This window comes from Diadema antillarum, unplaced genomic scaffold (assembly GCF_040938485.1).
Source record: "Diadema antillarum isolate AM-2024a unplaced genomic scaffold, OU_Dant_1.0 seq00000318_RagTag, whole genome shotgun sequence".
In the NCBI taxonomy this organism is placed as follows: Eukaryota; Metazoa; Echinodermata; class Echinoidea; order Diadematoida; family Diadematidae; genus Diadema; species Diadema antillarum.
In genome coordinates this window covers 85,459-103,220 of record NW_027271337.1, presented here as the reverse complement: position 1 = coordinate 103,220, position 17,762 = coordinate 85,459, and the positions used below count along the sequence as shown (strand labels likewise).

General features: G+C 36.0%; 1 protein-coding gene across 1 annotated transcript in view; it reads right to left on the bottom strand.

Annotated features, from left to right (window-relative positions):
- LOC139730500 (unconventional myosin-XV-like) overlaps positions 1-17,762 on the bottom strand; it is a 144,283-nt gene that overhangs the window by 97,078 nt on the left and 29,443 nt on the right. The window contains exons 4-9 of the mRNA XM_071641340.1: positions 16,234-16,322; positions 14,380-14,443; positions 13,424-13,536; positions 11,985-12,156; positions 9,212-9,315; positions 4,148-4,211 (exon numbers count right to left, since the gene is read on the bottom strand). Of these exons, the coding sequence (XP_071497441.1) occupies positions 4,148-4,211; positions 9,212-9,315; positions 11,985-12,156; positions 13,424-13,536; positions 14,380-14,443; positions 16,234-16,322 (606 nt within the window). The remainder of the gene's footprint in view (positions 1-4,147; positions 4,212-9,211; positions 9,316-11,984; positions 12,157-13,423; positions 13,537-14,379; positions 14,444-16,233; positions 16,323-17,762) is intronic.

The window sequence follows — 17,762 nt, the reverse complement described above, 5'->3', positions numbered from 1 at the left end:
CGAAACAGCAAAAACATCTAATTTGACATTTCTGATAAATTCTTTGAGTGTCTGCCCCAAATTATGCCATGAAATCATCAACAGACATAGACTGACAACAAAAATAATAAAAACATTATGATACTGCAATAATTTTTTGAGCTAATACACTTTATAGAGAAAAAGTGGTTTCGGAGGCTTCAAAAGGATGTTAACACTGCATTTTTGTGATTTTCTCTGGACAAAATCAAATTAGATTTATTGTTCACCCACCCAATGATCGCTTATGACATATCTAAAGATATTTAATCACATTCAGTTTTCTGGCTGCTTTGTTTACTCACTAATATAGATTTACTATATGATTTACCTATTTTTCTTAAACAGTGCAGACGTGTCACACATAACTCACCTTTTCATTCAGCAATAAAATATTAGCAGATGAGGATGTTACCCCACAAATATGTTTAAACAGTGTATATCAACCAAAAAAGACACAATTTACCCATCACTTTCTACATAACATACATGATTTTCATAAAAACATAAGGCATACCAAATTAATTTTCCAGATGTTTCGGAGGCTTCAATTTATGTTAACAGCATGTAAATGGAATGTTTTGATTACAATTTTGTAATTCTAAGTCTATCAAATAACTGTTTGGACTGAATGAGACTTAATGATTCCTCAAGCAAGGTGTAGATAGTTGTTTAAATGTATGAAAAGCATTTATTTTGTAGGTTTCCTTTTGAAACAATGAAACAGGCTAGATATTGTGAGTAATGAAAGTGACTTCCAGCTTGCGTGCATGCCCACATCATGCAACAGTAGTGCAACAAAGCAAGTAGTTGTGGATACATCAATGTTCTTAAGTTGGATAACTCATTTTTACTCTCGAGAGAAGTTGAAGTGTTGTGACCATATTTGTATCACTCTTTTGACTGGTTAGACTTTGATAATGAAGACCAAACAATTACTTGATTATTTAGTGTTAAATACACTGTTTTTTTTTTAAAGAACTGAACACTATTCCTGTCATGAAGATTCAAGGACTTTAATAGATGGTTATTCAAGAGGGAAGCATACACTTAACTAAGAAATATATTACTTTTGAATTTAAGGTTGTATCTTTTATGCATGATCCAGAGCAAATGGTGGAAAATACTTTTTGGATTTTTACACTTTCGACTCACTATCATCTGAGTGTAATAGTTTTGAAACACAATCTTTTACATGTCCATTTATAACCCATTGACAAATCCATTCCATTGTTACTCACATGGCATTTGTTTTTGCCATACTAAAATCTTGACTTTTTCAGCTTTCCATTTCTTAACAAGTTCTTTGGCTTTCATTTCCAATACTTATTTGGAGGAAAATAATTAATCAATAAATTTGTGATTGGATTTGAAAATAGCTAACATCTTGCAGATTATCATTTCTGTGGTGTGACTTGGATCACAGGGTACTATTTTGGAATTTTGACATTTGATTACTTCATTCAGACAGGTTTTCATATCAATCTGTATGTCAGATCTGATGCATGTAAGGTGCAACACAATCTTGATACTATACCCTGATTGATTTTCCATACTTTATCATGCTAGCAGTGACCACTTGATTATTTTTGATTAAACAAAATGTAACTTGTGTTACGAAACACCTCTTCGCATACATGTGTGAGACTCTATGACATGTTTGCGGATGTAGTTCTCAGTGCAGTAAATGGACAGTAATGGTTGGGATAGGATTGTTTATAAATGACATATAGACCTCTACTTATAAATAGCCTGTTGCCATGGGATACATGTAGTTTACATGGGTGGGTGACTGGAGAAGTTATGTTCATGAAGAACAATATTGAAATGATTGAAATCTTTATAATCTGTTTAGTCCTGGCTTTTCTGGAAAAAGTTACAAGCCCCTAACTATTTTGAAATTCAAAGGGTTAAAACTGTAGTCTGTGGGTTTATATACTATTTAAAACAAACTTGTGGGTTTCTAAAAAACTTAGATATTTTTAAACACATTTGCTGCTTTTTAATTTTTTGCTAAAAAGGTTGTCATTTTTAGAAACAGTAAAAGTTCTGTTAGCAATTTCTCAATGCGTACCTTCAAAAACAGGCCTCCTAGCTGTCACAGGAGTCACACTAACTGGAATTTTATAAAATAACTATAAAAAAAGAAGCCTTTGAAGAATTAAAAAAGAAAAGAAAAATAAAATGATATGAAACAGGGGTGACTTGTATACCACAGAAAAAGAAAGTAAAATTCTAACTATCATATATTATAGGGAACTATACATTTGGTCAACATTTTTTTTTTTTAAATTCAAATTCGTACACAGTCATGGGTAGGGTATGTACATTTATCTTTTCAACAGGCGATTCAAAAAGATGAATGGGATCTTGACCATTTCAATTTCTATTGAGCTCCATGATAATTTCACCAATATATTGATTATTCCAACTCCATTTTGATGATGACAGTTTGATGATGACCCTTACATGGAATGGCTGATCGGTGTTTAAGATTGCTGTTCTATGACCATGATCACTGCATTTGATAGCTACTGTATAGTAGGGGGTATCAGGCATGGTCATATGCAAAAGAATGTTTATGAGCCTTTTTTCCCCTTTCTATTTTTTACAATGCTATGTTGTAATCTAACCGTCATGCCATCACATAGTCTATTTTCTATCCCTTTCTCATCAACAGTTGAAATTGATTTCACATACAAAAACAATTATGATGGGTGGTTTATGTCAATATACATCCCACAAACTGCACTTATAAAGCAAGCAAACATAATTTTTGCATTAAGTCTATAGCTACAGTTCTAACTCATTGAAAGTAATTCTTACTGCATTATGATGAAAAGTTTGACAAATGCATACAGCTGTACATGTGTGTAGCCTAATCATGTTCTGCATTGCCAAAGTCATGGATATGCAAATACAGTGTATGTATACAACTGAGCATAAAGATTTAAAATATTTTTCTTTGTCTCTATAACATATATGTTGGAAAGTCTTTTTTCTGCATACAAATAAATACTATTTACAACATTGTTAGTTATTTGGAAACAATCAGCTGCATTAAAGTACTTCATATCACCTTAAAATGGACCATTTTTGCATGTTAACAGTCATGATGAAGCCTCCAAAACATGCGTTGCTGCTAACTTTAGGCCGCAAAAAAAAAAAAAAAAAGATGTTCCTAATCAGTGTACTTTTATTGCTACTGTTGCAGTTTCCTTTAGAATCATATTGCCTCATGTAATGTCATAAATTCGAACTGAGCATTGCTCAAAGTGTACACAGTTTGTTATTCACTTTTGTGGAAGCCAATTTCCTTATAATAATAAGTACAATTTGTATGAAGGGTAAACATTATGCACTGCCATAAAATGTACATCTGTATACTGTTATTCACATTTTATTGATGCCTTGTTCTTATTCTAGCATGTAGTGATAGTTGCTTACTGTAGTTTTATTATTTTAAGTGAATACAGGACTAGAACTTTGTGTTACCAGTTTTGAAGCCTCCGAAACACACTAGTTTGTTAACCGAAGCCTCCGAAACTCACAAGTCTGAAAATTTCAACTTTGTCAAAAATAATCAAATTTCTTTGGGATTTGGGTTGATAAATGTTTGTTACCAAGAGATAATTTAGGGCTATGTTTAGAGTGGCTCTTGCTTCTAGAACATTCTTTTAACTTAAAAACAGTTTGTCAGGTACCATTTTTACCTTGGAATTTGAAGTTCACATCCAAATAATTGCAAGAATGAATATCTGTTGGGGGAAAAGTGTTTTGATATTTCAAATATATGTTCACAGCAAATGAAAAGTTGCATTACCTCCACCATTTATCTTCATTTGGTTGCTGTGGGTGACCAAAACATTCTTGTTGTTTTTACCTAAATTTATCTAAAATTCCATAATAGTCACTTCATTTTTCATATTTAGCCTAAGAATTAAGCTCTGGAATGACAAAATATTGAAAATATAGACATTCCTATATAAAATAAAGGCAAAGATAAAAATGGAAACACAACTTTAATTTTTGACCCTTGCCACATCAAAGTTACACCCTTTACTGTAAAACTGACCATATACAAACATCTGGAGCACAAATATGTATATTCAGTAAAGATATAACTTACCTGTCTGACCACTCTTGATTTTTCCACCAGATACTCAGTTGATCTAGCACCACTGATAACTCCACTGAAAAATACAGTCAAAATGCAATGATCAGGTAATATCATAAGAATTCCAATGACAGATATCTGATGATTTTCCCCTTTTTTTAAATTATGAATACAAATACAATCTATACCATGGGAGATAATTTCTGTGCATTTCTGGCCATTAGATGAGTCAGAGACAGTGAGAGCGGTTTGTACGATCATTTTGTGGAAGAGTATTGTTTTAATGATGTAAAAATCGTTGGCACAAAAATGATTTTTAAAAATTGATATCAGACATCATTCTGTGGTTCATTGACTAACAGCCACAGATTTTCTGACATACATTGGTCACCCTCAAAACAAGGAAAAGTAGAAATTACGCGGTGCGTAATATATGTCCCCACCGGAAGTAGCATTTAGTAGCAATATGCACAATATAGGTAAAAAGATGAAGGTCAAAGGTCAAAGAAGTCAAAGGTCAAAATTCTATGTAGAAGTTTTGAAGCCCTCACCTAGTGCCATCACATAAAGCAAACGGAATCGAAATCGGGTTAGAAATGGCGAAGGAGTAGCATTTTGTAGGCAATGTGCAATATAGGTCAAAAATCAAGGTCAAAGGTCAAAGAAGTCAAAGGTCAAAATTCTGTGTCGAAGTTTTGAAGCCCTCACCTAGTGCCATCACTTAAAGCAAACGGAATTGAAATCGGGTTACAAATGGCAAAGGAGTAGCATTTTGTAGCAAAATGTACAATATAGGTCAAAAATCAAGGTCAAAGGTCAAAGAAGTCAAAGGTCAAAATTCTGTGTAGAAGTTTTGAAGCCCTCACCTAGTGCCATCACATAAAGCAAACGGAATCGAAATCGGGTTAGAAATGGCGAAGGAGTAGCATTTTGTAGGCAATGTGCAATATAGGTCAAAAATCAAGGTCAAAGGTCAAAGAAGTCAAAGGTCAAAATTCTGTGTCGAAGTTTTGAAGCCCTCACCTAGTGCCATCACTTAAAGCAAACGGAATTGAAATCGGGTTACAAATGGCAAAGGAGTAGCATTTTGTAGCAAAATGTACAATATAGGTCAAAAATCAAGGTCAAAGGTCAAAGAAGTCAAAGGTCAAATTCTGTGTAGAAGTTTTGAAGCCCTCACCTAGTGCCATCACATAAAGCAAACGGAATCAAAATCGGGTTAGAAATGGCGAAGGAGTAGCATTTTGTAGGCAATGTGCAATATAGGTCAAAAATCAAGGTCAAAGGTCAAAGAAGTCAAAGGTCAAAATTCTGTGTAGAAGTTTTGAAGCCCTCACCTAGTGCCATCACTTAAAGCAAACGGAATTGAAATCGGGTTACAAATGGCGAAGGAGTAGCATTTTGTAGCAAAATGTACAATATAGGTCAAAAATCAAGGTCAAAGGTCAAAGAAGTCAAAGGTCAAAATTCTGTGTAGAAGTTTTGAAGCCCTCACCTAGTGCCATCATATAAAGCAAACGGAATCAAAATCGGGTTAGAAATGGCGAAGGAGTAGCATTTTGAAGCAAAATGTACAATATAGGTCAAAGGTCAAGGTCAAAGGTCACAATTGAAATTCTGTATAGAAGTTTCAAAGCTCCCATGTAGTGCTATCATATAAAGCAAACAGAATCAAAATTGGGTTAGAAATGGCGAAGGAGTAGCATTTTGAACGTTTTGATCACACACGGACGCACACACGGACGGACACACGGACGCACGGACACACACGTACGGAGCCCGTTTCATAGTCCCCTGCTCGAACTCGTTCGGCGGGGACAATTAAGTAGTTACTATGATGCAAATGACCAAACAACAATTAAAAATGGATTCTAATTCAAATGAGTCATACAGGAGGCCAAGGAGACATGATTGCATAAAATTGTAATCCTGACCCCTCCGACCAATGATACTAAGTCATAAAAGGGATCTGGACTACAATGATAGATGGTAATAATGTCAACAATTATTGTTAATATTATCATTCGTCTTCATGTATCTAAGCCTCGGATAATGAGGAGATAAGATATAACAACCCAAATTCTTTCACAAATACCTGGTAGTGGTTTTCCTCGTTTTAACGTTGATGGACGAGAGCAATAGAAACCAAAGGAATCAGTCAACACAACCATGTAAACCCAAATCCTTCCATGAACGATAATCATAGTTCATGTAATTACCATTCGCATATAGTGAATGCTCGAACTATTAAGTTTATGGAGGCAGTCTCTGTGTTTGGAGGGGGAAGGGGTAAGAGTAATTGTTGCACAAAAAGTGGCATTCTTACAGCCAAGCACACTGTGTAAATCTGCAGATATATCATAGTTGAAAAATGATAATATTCAAACCCAATGCACTTGAACTTTTCTTAAGTGGGTTTACTCACTCTGACGAAGTAATAGTACAGTAGTGGGCTTTGTTTTGTTTTGTTTGTGTGTTTGTTTGGTTTTTGTTTTGTTTTGTTTTGTTTTTTTTTTTGGGGGGGGGGGTAAAGTTTCTAATATTGATCATGCTGACAAGCGAAACAACATGGCATTCGGCACGACGTGGTATGAAGAGGGCCAGTGCAACCATAAATGCAAGCACAAGCACTGCACTGGACGACCATCTGTTAATAGCTTACCCGTGTCGTGATAATGACATGGCAGCTGGAAGGGATGTTTATATTTGATGCAAATTAATTCTTTATAGATGGAACATTGGAATTATGATGGGCAAAGTCTGACAGTCCATCCAACATCATAAATTCTCTTCATAATGTCATCCACAATTACTAAGCACAGTGTTTGCTTCAATTGGTTGCCAGTGTGTGTCAATGTTATTCAATGTTAACGATAAAGTGAATGTTAGCGGTTATGTGAATGTCACTTCCGATTAACCGTAATTGATGCCTGAAAAACATGTCCACCGCACATCTCAACTCACTATCTCATCAACAATCCATCCCAAACTCTTTGGGAATTGTTTTTTTTTTTTCATTATTAAAACAAACTTGAGCATCTGATCAGCCAATATTGAGCTAAACTCAGGATTAAGGGAGACCATGCCACCTGATGATTTTTAGACATACTCATCTATAAATTGGCTATACTGGGTACAGAATGTCAGGATTCCTGGTTATTGGGGTGAGGAAACAGAATGCTTTTAACATTCATAACAAAAGTACAAGGGTGATGGCATAATAGCTTCACATAAGAATGCATGATTTGGTGCTCAAGGAAGCGGAACAAAAGAAGAAATAGCATATGTATGAATTCTATACAGGTTATTTGTTAAGCAAGTAGTATTGCAATGGAATTACATTGCTGCAATGTCATCATCCTTGTTCAGTGTTTGTTTGTTTGTTTGTTTTTTGGGGAGGGGTTGTTTTTTGTGGGGAGGGGGCTCTTTGGAGTACTGTATTAGTTCATCAGCTCAAGCACCACGATAAATTCCACAAATCTACACATGGCACTATCGATTTATGTATTACATGAAGTGAATTATCTAAATTGTCTGGAACGTCTTTTGAATTCTTTTTTTTTTTGTTTTCAAAGAACATAATTCTACTTCTGACATGTTGCAATAGATTTGGTGTTACATGTATATATAAAGATTGACACGGCACAAAATTTACAGCAGTAGCAAATCTGTCCAACTGTTATGTGCCCATCAGCCACAGTGCTGTGGTATTTCAGTTGATCAAAATCTACAGATTACTTGTTGGACTGGCTGTAGAGAGAACTGAATTACAAAACTTACAATACATCTGGTGGTGTGACGAGTTTTCTAGCAAACAGAAATTCTATCAGCAGGACTAATTAGGTATGTCACACCATACAAGGTAAATTCTTTTCAAAGACAGGTGTTGAATACTGAGCTCACAGGGACTGTAAAAAGTGCATTTACATGCAGGGATACAGATTGCAAAACAAAGAGTTGAAAGACGACAACTTAAGGACAATATTTCTTGCTATAAATTGCATTTCACAGAATCTACGTGTATATTCTGTTGTATCCTTTTCAACCAAGCCACTTTCATTTGTTCTCTCTTTTTTTTTAATGTATACATTGTACAAACATATACGTATATACACAGAAACCAGGGCCCTGTTGCAAGAAAGTTGCAATCGATTGCAAATAATTGCTAATTTTGAAACAATAATTCTGATTGGCTCAGGGTCTGCCCTATTAAGAAGACATGCATGCAACAATGATTTTGATTGGCCAGTGACAATCAGTTGCAAGTTGCGTTTAAACGCAAAGTTTCTAGCAACGGGGCCTGAACAGTTGCATAAATCACATGTAGGTAATGTATAGCATCTTAAGAAAAATGACTATACATGCAATCACTGTGAAACTATACTGTATGCAATCTGTAAGATGCACCGGTAATAAGTTATTTACATAATTCTGACAACATGAATGGTAAGTTAGCAATCTGATGAACTAGCATTTCTATTGGTATACAGCATGCCGATTACTGTAAAACATGATATATTCGCGGCATGAATTTTTTCGCGAATTGGAGTCGACGGCTTTTTTTGCGGCATGAAATTTTCGCGAAATGCCACTGGCATTCAATGCATATAGTGTAGACAAGAATTTTCGCGTGCATTTTAATTTCGCGAATCTTGGCGCTCGCGAAATTCACGAAATTAAAATGCACGCGAACATTCCTCATTTTACAGTAGCTGTAATGTGTGGTGAATCTTTGGTGGAAACCCCTCAAGAACTTCAATGTTATCTCGTGAATCCTTTGTGATATGTGAAAGATGCAGGAATTATGTTTCATTGTGAGATGGGTGTCATTATGCGATGTTACATTATAGTAACCAAATACTGAACATTAATGCTGCACATGTCTGATCCTGTTTAAAGCACTTTGCTTCATGTATGTTTGATGTTTAAGCCCTGCAACTTGTGTGAAGCTCCATTTGATACTATAAAGACATATACAGTTAAGCAACAGTTGTTCCTACTTTGCACAAAACTTGCCTCATCTGCAGTGTGTATGCAACAGGCAACTTAAACACATAATACCTGCCATGCACGTACCTGTTGAAGAACACTTCAATAAACTTGCCAAAGCGGCTGGAGTTGTCATTGCGTGTTGTCTTGGCATTACCAAAGGCTTCAAGAAGTGGGTTAGCCTCAAGAATCTGTGACACAGGATTTTAAAGACCATGTAGCACAAATTTTGTGAAACACTCAGTACACATTCACAAAAACACAAACACACACACAAAGAATAAATTAATAAATAAATGAAACTATTGAGATGAACACAATCCAAAACTTTTTTTGACCTTTGTCCTTATGTGCCAATCTTTCAAATGTACACATGCTTTGCACAAATACCTGGACAAGAAATTCATGCGACACACAGAGAGTTAAATAGACTGTGTCGGAAAACAAAAGCAAAAAACAAAATAAAACTATTTTAAATAATGAAAATATTGACTATCACTGCAGCATGCAATCATTGATCAGACGCAAGTATTTAATGCCTGCTATCATTACACTTGTACTGATTGTAGGTTTAAAAAAAAAAGAAAAAGAATTGTATGACTTTCATGTGCTGTTGGACTACTGGCACGAATACAGCACTCTACACGAGACAGCCAAACCTGCATGAGTACAGCAGTGAGTTGTATAACATAATCTGTATTAGTTGTTAAGATAAAAATCATGGTATTGTTAAAGTCAGCCCTATCCTGAATTACTCCAATCATGTGACCTTTGACAGTAAGTTGTAATGTCATTTGTATCTGAAGAAAAACATTTACAAACAATTCATGAAGTATCTTTTATAGTTAATGCCCCTTCTCTAAGCTGGTCTAAACACTTTTTCAACCTAGGATTCTAAGGTAGAGGAACAACCCACAGAACTCTAATCTCCTGAAAATACATCACTTTCGATGATGAGGAGGCACCATAAAGCTGTACATGCCATGGAAATTTGTTTACATCAGCGAGACAGCACAAAATTGGCAGCCGCCTACTCTGTCCCTTTAATCCCCTTCATGTTTATCTATGACCTACAAACTTTAAATAGCAATTCATGGGGGGCCTTAAAGTGCCTCAATGTGCTTACACATGACTTCATTATTTATAATGGCTGGACTTTAAACTGTCCTCTTACAAATGTATACTGAAAGAATGAAAATGTCAGTATTTTGCTTAATTTTGTTTAAGAATGCAGATGTTTCTGATTGCTTTATAATGAAATGGGTCTCCCGTAAATGTCCCACTAAAAATAGAAATGAATAAATTTGCGTACAAACCTTTGCCCTGCCTTTCCCTCCAATTTACAGTGAAGATAATATGATTATGAAACACAGACCTCACATACATGGTACTGCCGTTTTAAACTAATACACATACAATTCTATATTGAAGTAGAGTAGCCATGTCCATGCACATAATACACTGTATGTTTATTTTCCTTTATTGAATACACTACCTCGCCATGTACAAATTAACTTTCCATTTCCCGGAACAGCTACATTTACGTCAGGAAGCAGAATACGTATGTGGGTGCTTTGTGGTGTTGGTTTAATGGTATTATATCAAATTCCATACATTATTTGCATTACATCATAAAAGATTAGTACATTTACTTATCAGATACAGTACATGCAAGAACACGACGTCAAACACTGTGCATCAACTTCCAAGAACAGCCACATAAGGGGTAGAGGTATATGTTGTTTTCGTGGTTTTGTATTGCTTGTGATTTGTGTATCTCCATGATTGTTTACAGTGTCTTATCAAAAAGATTCAAACACTCAATTTATAATTTGGAATAGATATGATATTTAACTTTCATAGACATAATACTTATGCAGCTGTTGCTTTATTGCTTTGGTTTGTAATTGTCTATTGCCAACATTTGATAGCCTTGTTGAGAAGTCATTTTAAAAAAAGTCGCCTGAGTTGTAAAAGGTATATAGAGTGAGGCAAACTGGCAACTCTGTGAAACCTAGGTGTTCAGCAGCTCTCCAGTCAGTTTGTGCAAAAGAATCCATCAGTTTTCATTTCCCCACCCCCCCCCCCCCAAAAAAAAAAAGATAAAGAATAAAAATCTTCAGGCCTGCTGTTGGTATTTAGGCCTAATTAGTGTAATACATTTTTTTTATATGTTCACCTCAATGGATAAGTTATATCCGTGCACAAATATTTGACAAAAATGAAGACTTTGACAAATTATGTGTGTGTGTGTGTGTGTGTGTGTGTGTGTGTGTGTGTGTGTGTGTGTGAATGTCTAATTTTCCTCAAAATTTCATTCAACTACTTCTCTCATTTGTTTGTTTTCATACAAAGCAAAATGATATCAGGATTGATTTTCCCTTCGATGCCAACGTGGCTAGCAAAAGTACTGATGAAGTTTGTGTTCCTGAAATTTAGAATTATCTGGTCAACAATTAAAACTCCCAGGTAGATTGTAACTGATTTATATGACAGAACAAGCATAAATACATATTCTGAGTATGTGAAACATAATTATATAGTATATGAATAAACATAGAACTCAGTGAAATTGCTTCACTGTCATAACACTATGCGTAAAAAGAACTGCAGTTTGATTTTTCTTCATCTTGGTACAATTTTCTTGTGTCTTTGATTGAGCAAAATGTATGATGATTTAGGCTAACTCCATAAATTTTCTTTTCTGATCTGTAGAGTATCACAAAGTTTTTGCATTTCTTGGCACGGAACTTGGTCTGCATGTGTAAGCCCTACTGCTAGCAAGGAAGTAAAAATTTCACTTTGTTTTTTTGTCATTTGTTTGAAGTTTTAAGGATGGTGGGGGAGGGGGTGAGCTTACTTGTTCTGTGATGAGGTTACTGGAAGCCTTGTTGACCGCGGCCAGGTACTGCATGATCAGCTTGGTGCTCTCGGTCTTACCGGAACCACTTTCTCCACTGATTACTATGCATTGGTTCTGTTTGGTCTGAGTCATTCGCAGGTATGCCCCGCTCCCTATCGCAAACAGGTGACTGTGAAGGAACAAAGGGAGGGGAGTGTGTGTTCATTAGAGAGTGACACGCCCCTTTTGTGACTTGTAACTCGTAACAGCATGGAACAGGAGAATAGAGGGGAAGTGAGGTTGGAGCAAGGGGACATTTCCATAGGCATGACACACCCACACTTTGTATATTGTGGTCATGAATTGGCCTACACGTAAATCCATAAGACTATTAATCACCTTGAATACTATCCAAAGTTCAGCTAGACTAGCGTGATGGTGAACCAAGTTCCAGATACCATTACCATTAAAAGTCTGGTGTCCTTGTACAGGCTTTGAAGACAAAACATGTTTTGTTTTTTTTAAACAACACTATCACACTATGGGGTACTGGCTGACTGTGCAATCCTTTATGTTTATGGGGAAAGGCAGGAGTAATACCCCCATTCCGTAAAGATTTTTTCTTTATCGGTCACTCATCGGAAGCAGAGTTTGTTGCATCCGACCACCCGCCAAAGTGTATTGGATTGCAGTCTGATGAATCCAAACTGGTTGGTCAACTATCAGGTGAGTGTCAGACGTGTGGTCTTCATCATGATCTTCATTGGACGATCTTGCCTCATCGGATCACCGTCCGACATGTCTGACACTGACCTGATAGTTGACCAACACAAGTCGGATTCATCGGACTGTGATCAGATACACTTTGGTGGGTGACCAGAAGCAATAAACTTTGCTTCCGAAGAGTGACCGATGAGAGAAAATCTCTGTGGAATGGGAGTATAAGGCAAATACAGATACTCTCAAAGAGGCAGTTAAAACAGCCATCACCTTTTGTTGACATGTATTCAAGATTTCTGGCTTTGCTGTTTATGTACTATAAGAGCAGAAAAACAGACACCCTACTTACACAACACTTCATAAGCTATTGTATGTTCTTATAAAATTAGTTAGTCAAAATATATTGCAACTGACTGACAAATTGCCCTTCATTGACGTAAATGTCGACGAAAGGCAATTTGTCAATTAGTCACAATAAAAGCAACTCGACACAAGAATACATTAATTTGAATGAAATACATAAGGATGTGAAACCAAATACAGTTACATGTATGCCCCATCCACAAGCCATCGCCTGTGAGAGCTTGAAAACCAATTTATAGGCAATTCTGACAGTACTCTTCAGATCAACCAACCCATTCTAAACCATTTCTGAAAGGGTCTGAGGGGCTGCATGAATGTAGCATGCCAGCTACAAACACTCATAAAAACGTGAAAAAAAAGTGTTGTGGACTTACGGAGGGAGGTGTCCAATCAGCTGGCCCTCATATCGTCGGACAGTCTCAATGTTGTAGATGTCGTCGAAGAGTTTGTATGGGTTGAGGGCAACAAGGATGCTCCCGGTGTATGTCTGTTGGTAGGGACACAGCAAATTTTGATTTTGTTCAATTTGTTGTATTGATTCTTACTGTTTGGATATTCAACTATTCTTGATCATTCCTGAGTCATACATGAAAATGAAATGTAAGTATTGCCACTACAGTAGTTCTCCTTTCTGTAATTTTACTTCCCTTTATCAACTTAACACTTCTTTCTGTGTCTATCCAATTTGAATTTCCCTCTTTTTTCCCCTCCCGTTTCTCTCTTGGTTCAGCTGCACAAAGTCACCAGCTGCAAAACATCATCAAAATTGATAATTCCACAGCAATGACCGTCAAGCTGTACTTTCAATGAGCTATTTTGTATGATTCCTATTTCTTTTTCCATATTTCGTTCATTCCAATGACATTCATCTGCAGCAAACTTCACCATCCCCTCTATAGTTTTACTACGTCTTTCAATTCTACTAAATGAGAACCCATTGTATTTTGATTTTCATAAATATGTAACTTGTACGTCCCATACTTTCTCTGTTTTTTATCTTATTGCACTTTTTCAAATCTCCCTCAGTGACACTCTGTGTAAAGTCAGAGTAGAAAGTAAAGTTTGTTGGTTTATCAAATTTGTTATGAATCTTCAAGTGGCATCATCTCAGAACAAATTCTTGTTCAGGCTACAGGCGGCAAGTTTATAGACAGTACCATATCACTTGCATATCAAAACTGCAGAAGACTCTAAAAGTATACATTCGATAAATGCATATACTGTTACTGATTATGAGCAAGAAAAAAACAGTACATTGAAATCATTATTAAAGGTACAAATCAAATCAGACAAGATGGATGACAGGCTGGATCAGGCCTACTGGACTTACATATATGAGCCCCTTCTCGTATCTCGTGTGTAGGTTGAACAATATAGAACCTTCGTGCAGGTCCCTGGAATAATATTTGAACAGGATTATATACATGATAATGGGTGTGGCAACAAATCATAGCTTCTCCTCTACATAAACATGTTGTGTGATTCAAGCAAAAATATTTCAAAAAAAGTGCCAGGTCAACACTTTGTTTACTGTCTTTTATCCACCTGTACAATATACATCATTATAAGTACACATTTCACATTAGGCCTACCTGGAAAAAGAAAAAAAATATATATACATATATATAATGTATATATGTATGCTCCTCCCAATCCAACAAGCAGAGAAGAAGAGAAGGAAATTACAACAGATGTAGTTATACAAGTCAGCTGAAAGTGTAATAATCATACTATGCACTGATTTGATGTTAAATCATCCATCCGCAGTTTAACAAAATATTCCCCTCCCAGTCCACCCACGGCACAGTGGTAATATGTACTGTCCTCAGTTACTTCTGTCTGACCCTTTTCTCCTATAATCCCTAGTCACAGGTATACATATTGTACTTGAATATGACCTCAACATGGATCATCATGATACAGTTCCTCCCCCCCCCCCCAAAAAAAAAAGAGAGAGATAAAGCAGAAAAGCTAGCAGAGTCCAATTTCAAAACAATAACATGTATTTGCCCTATTGATTACATGTAGAAGCATGACCACCGCAATCTTTTTTTTTTCTCAACCCTCCTCATTTTGTATACATGTAGCAAGACGCATCTGTAGGTTATGTACACATGCATGTTACACGTGCAGCCGTAGAGTAAATACATGTATGTTAATTATCACCCTGATTTGCGCCTAGCTGTGTTAGCAGGCAACAGGTGAGATGGATTCCAGTGGGTATGGCAGATATGTAGCACAAAACGCCTGTAAACAGACTGCATGGCTTTATGACACAGCAATCAGCATCACAGCATGATAACCAACACATGCTGCACAAAAAGCTTGCAGCCTATTGACAAATGCTGGAACAGATGAACACAAACTGAGCATTCTGACAATTATTGCTAGACTGTCTTTTTACAGATTTGCACAATGTCTTGTCTACAGGAAGGCGACAATATTACTGTACTATCCAATGAAGAAAGACAGAGGGCAGAGGGAGATATAGACATTTGTATGTTGCATGTGTCTGTACATATATGTACACATACATTGTGCAGTATTGAAGTATTTGTCATTTATTTTCTACGTTCTTTGTAAAACTATTGGCGTGTTCTGCTTCAGAAAGGGTGGGTAAAGGGACTACATGTATCTACAAGGATAGATTTTTGCTTGATGTTGTGGAAGTGTGCTTTTGGAATATCAGTCAACAAACAGTTATCCAATGTGTCTATTTGTTGAATAGGCACATCAAAATAATTATATACTTTGCATCGTTCATGAAGTCATGGAAGGTGAATTGTCAAAAACATTGAAAAATGCATGGAAGGGAACTTTGTAGCTTGCACAGAATGTTGATCAAAAGCTGGATTCACTAGCAGATTTAAACATATTCCATGCTAACCTGTTTTAACCACCAACCTAAACATATGCTGATAAAATTACAACATAAAGGGCTCCCAATATGTTGGTGCAGGAACAATGGCAAATCTCAGTAATGTGCACAGTGATCATATTCAGTCCACAAATTGGCACTCAAAAGAAATCCATCCCTTGAATACCTAGAGTTGAAATGGGTGGATGTGTGCTTTATTCCATATTTGTACGAACTTGAACATGTATGATTATATTCAATCAAAAATTTGAGGTGTTCAAAAGTTGATGTTTTTGTGAACAAGTTAGAATAAAACCAAAAGTTCACCTGAGTTCAACCATATCTGGGATGCTCTCAATCTCGATCTGGTCATGTCGGATCCTGAGCAGTTTTCGAGGTTCATCAATGGTGTATTCCTGCAAGAATATAATCAGGTATCATAGAATTAACCGTCATAAAACTAACTACCTATACATTATGAAATATCTGGCATCATATGACATCCTAGGATAGAACAGCTAATGTTTACCAAAATATTAAGCTTAAAAAAAAAAAACATGTAACTCTTTCATCAGAAAGACAAATAAAGTAACAACACATTTTCAATAATATTTAGGTGTCATGATGTCTCTTTCAACATACAATAGAAATGTTCATAATACTTCTAAAAAGAGAGAGAGAGAGAGAGATGAAATAACTTCCTTTGGTTTTGTTTTGAAAACATACAGTTTTTGTATAACATTAATATCAAATCAGCTTCCAAGTGTTGAATGTGTTTTATAAAAGAATACCACAACAGCATAATCAGGGGAAATTCGTTACATACTGGAGGCTTCACTTTACAGAGATGTGGATTATAATCACATTTGAACTCAAGTAAAGTCTTCAGCACAATGTCTTCTTGCTAAATCTATTCTCTTATTACATTACAGTGTTCTCCCTTTTGTCTAGTATGGGCATGTACAGCCAAATATCATCACTCTTGTCAAAACTAAAGAAAGCTTTCAAGATTTTGCAGACTTCAAAATACATTTGCACTTGACACAGAGGTTGATACAACTTGCATATGGATTATATTATTTGCATACAAGTATATGCAATAAATTTTCCCTTTAAATCTAGCATGGGATATACAACTACGTCCATGTGTATATAAATCTAAACATGGTGTGCATTGAATATGTCATACAGAGGTGATACAATGGTATCCATACGTCGTGGCAAAGCTAACATCATGGTGACAAGCTGAAGAAAAGAAATGATCACATTCATTGTGAAGGGCTGTATGTGAATTGCTCTGCCATGTACATTTACAGACTGGTACTCCAAGCACAAGATATTTACAGAGCTGATACTAGCACATCACACTAAAAATACTCTGCCTACATGCAACATGGAGCATCAACCTTCCACCGGAAAAAAAAAAGATTAAAAAAAAATTGTCCAAACATATACGTGGCCTGATCTTTCCAGAATACACATTACTTCACATTCTTTCACGAAGGCAAACTTCTATCACTGTATGTTTGGCTGAGGGCAAAAAATTACCCCCCTTGCACGCACCTAATGGTCCCAAAGATCACACCTACTGAACTTTGCTCCTCCAGTGGTCCTACCCATAGAGATTTCATTTGTTGGTTTCATTGAAATAATCTATAGTTTTGACTCCTTTACCCCGCTGCTAACTAAAAGTGGGTGTGTGATATATTGAACCTATCGGACATTACATTCGGAATGCATATTTGAAAAAGAGCTCACTTTCCTCAGAAATACATGTATAAAATGCAATCTCCTTGTAGGTATAATATGTATTTGACCAGGATGCAGAATAACTTTGTGATCACACCTTATGGACA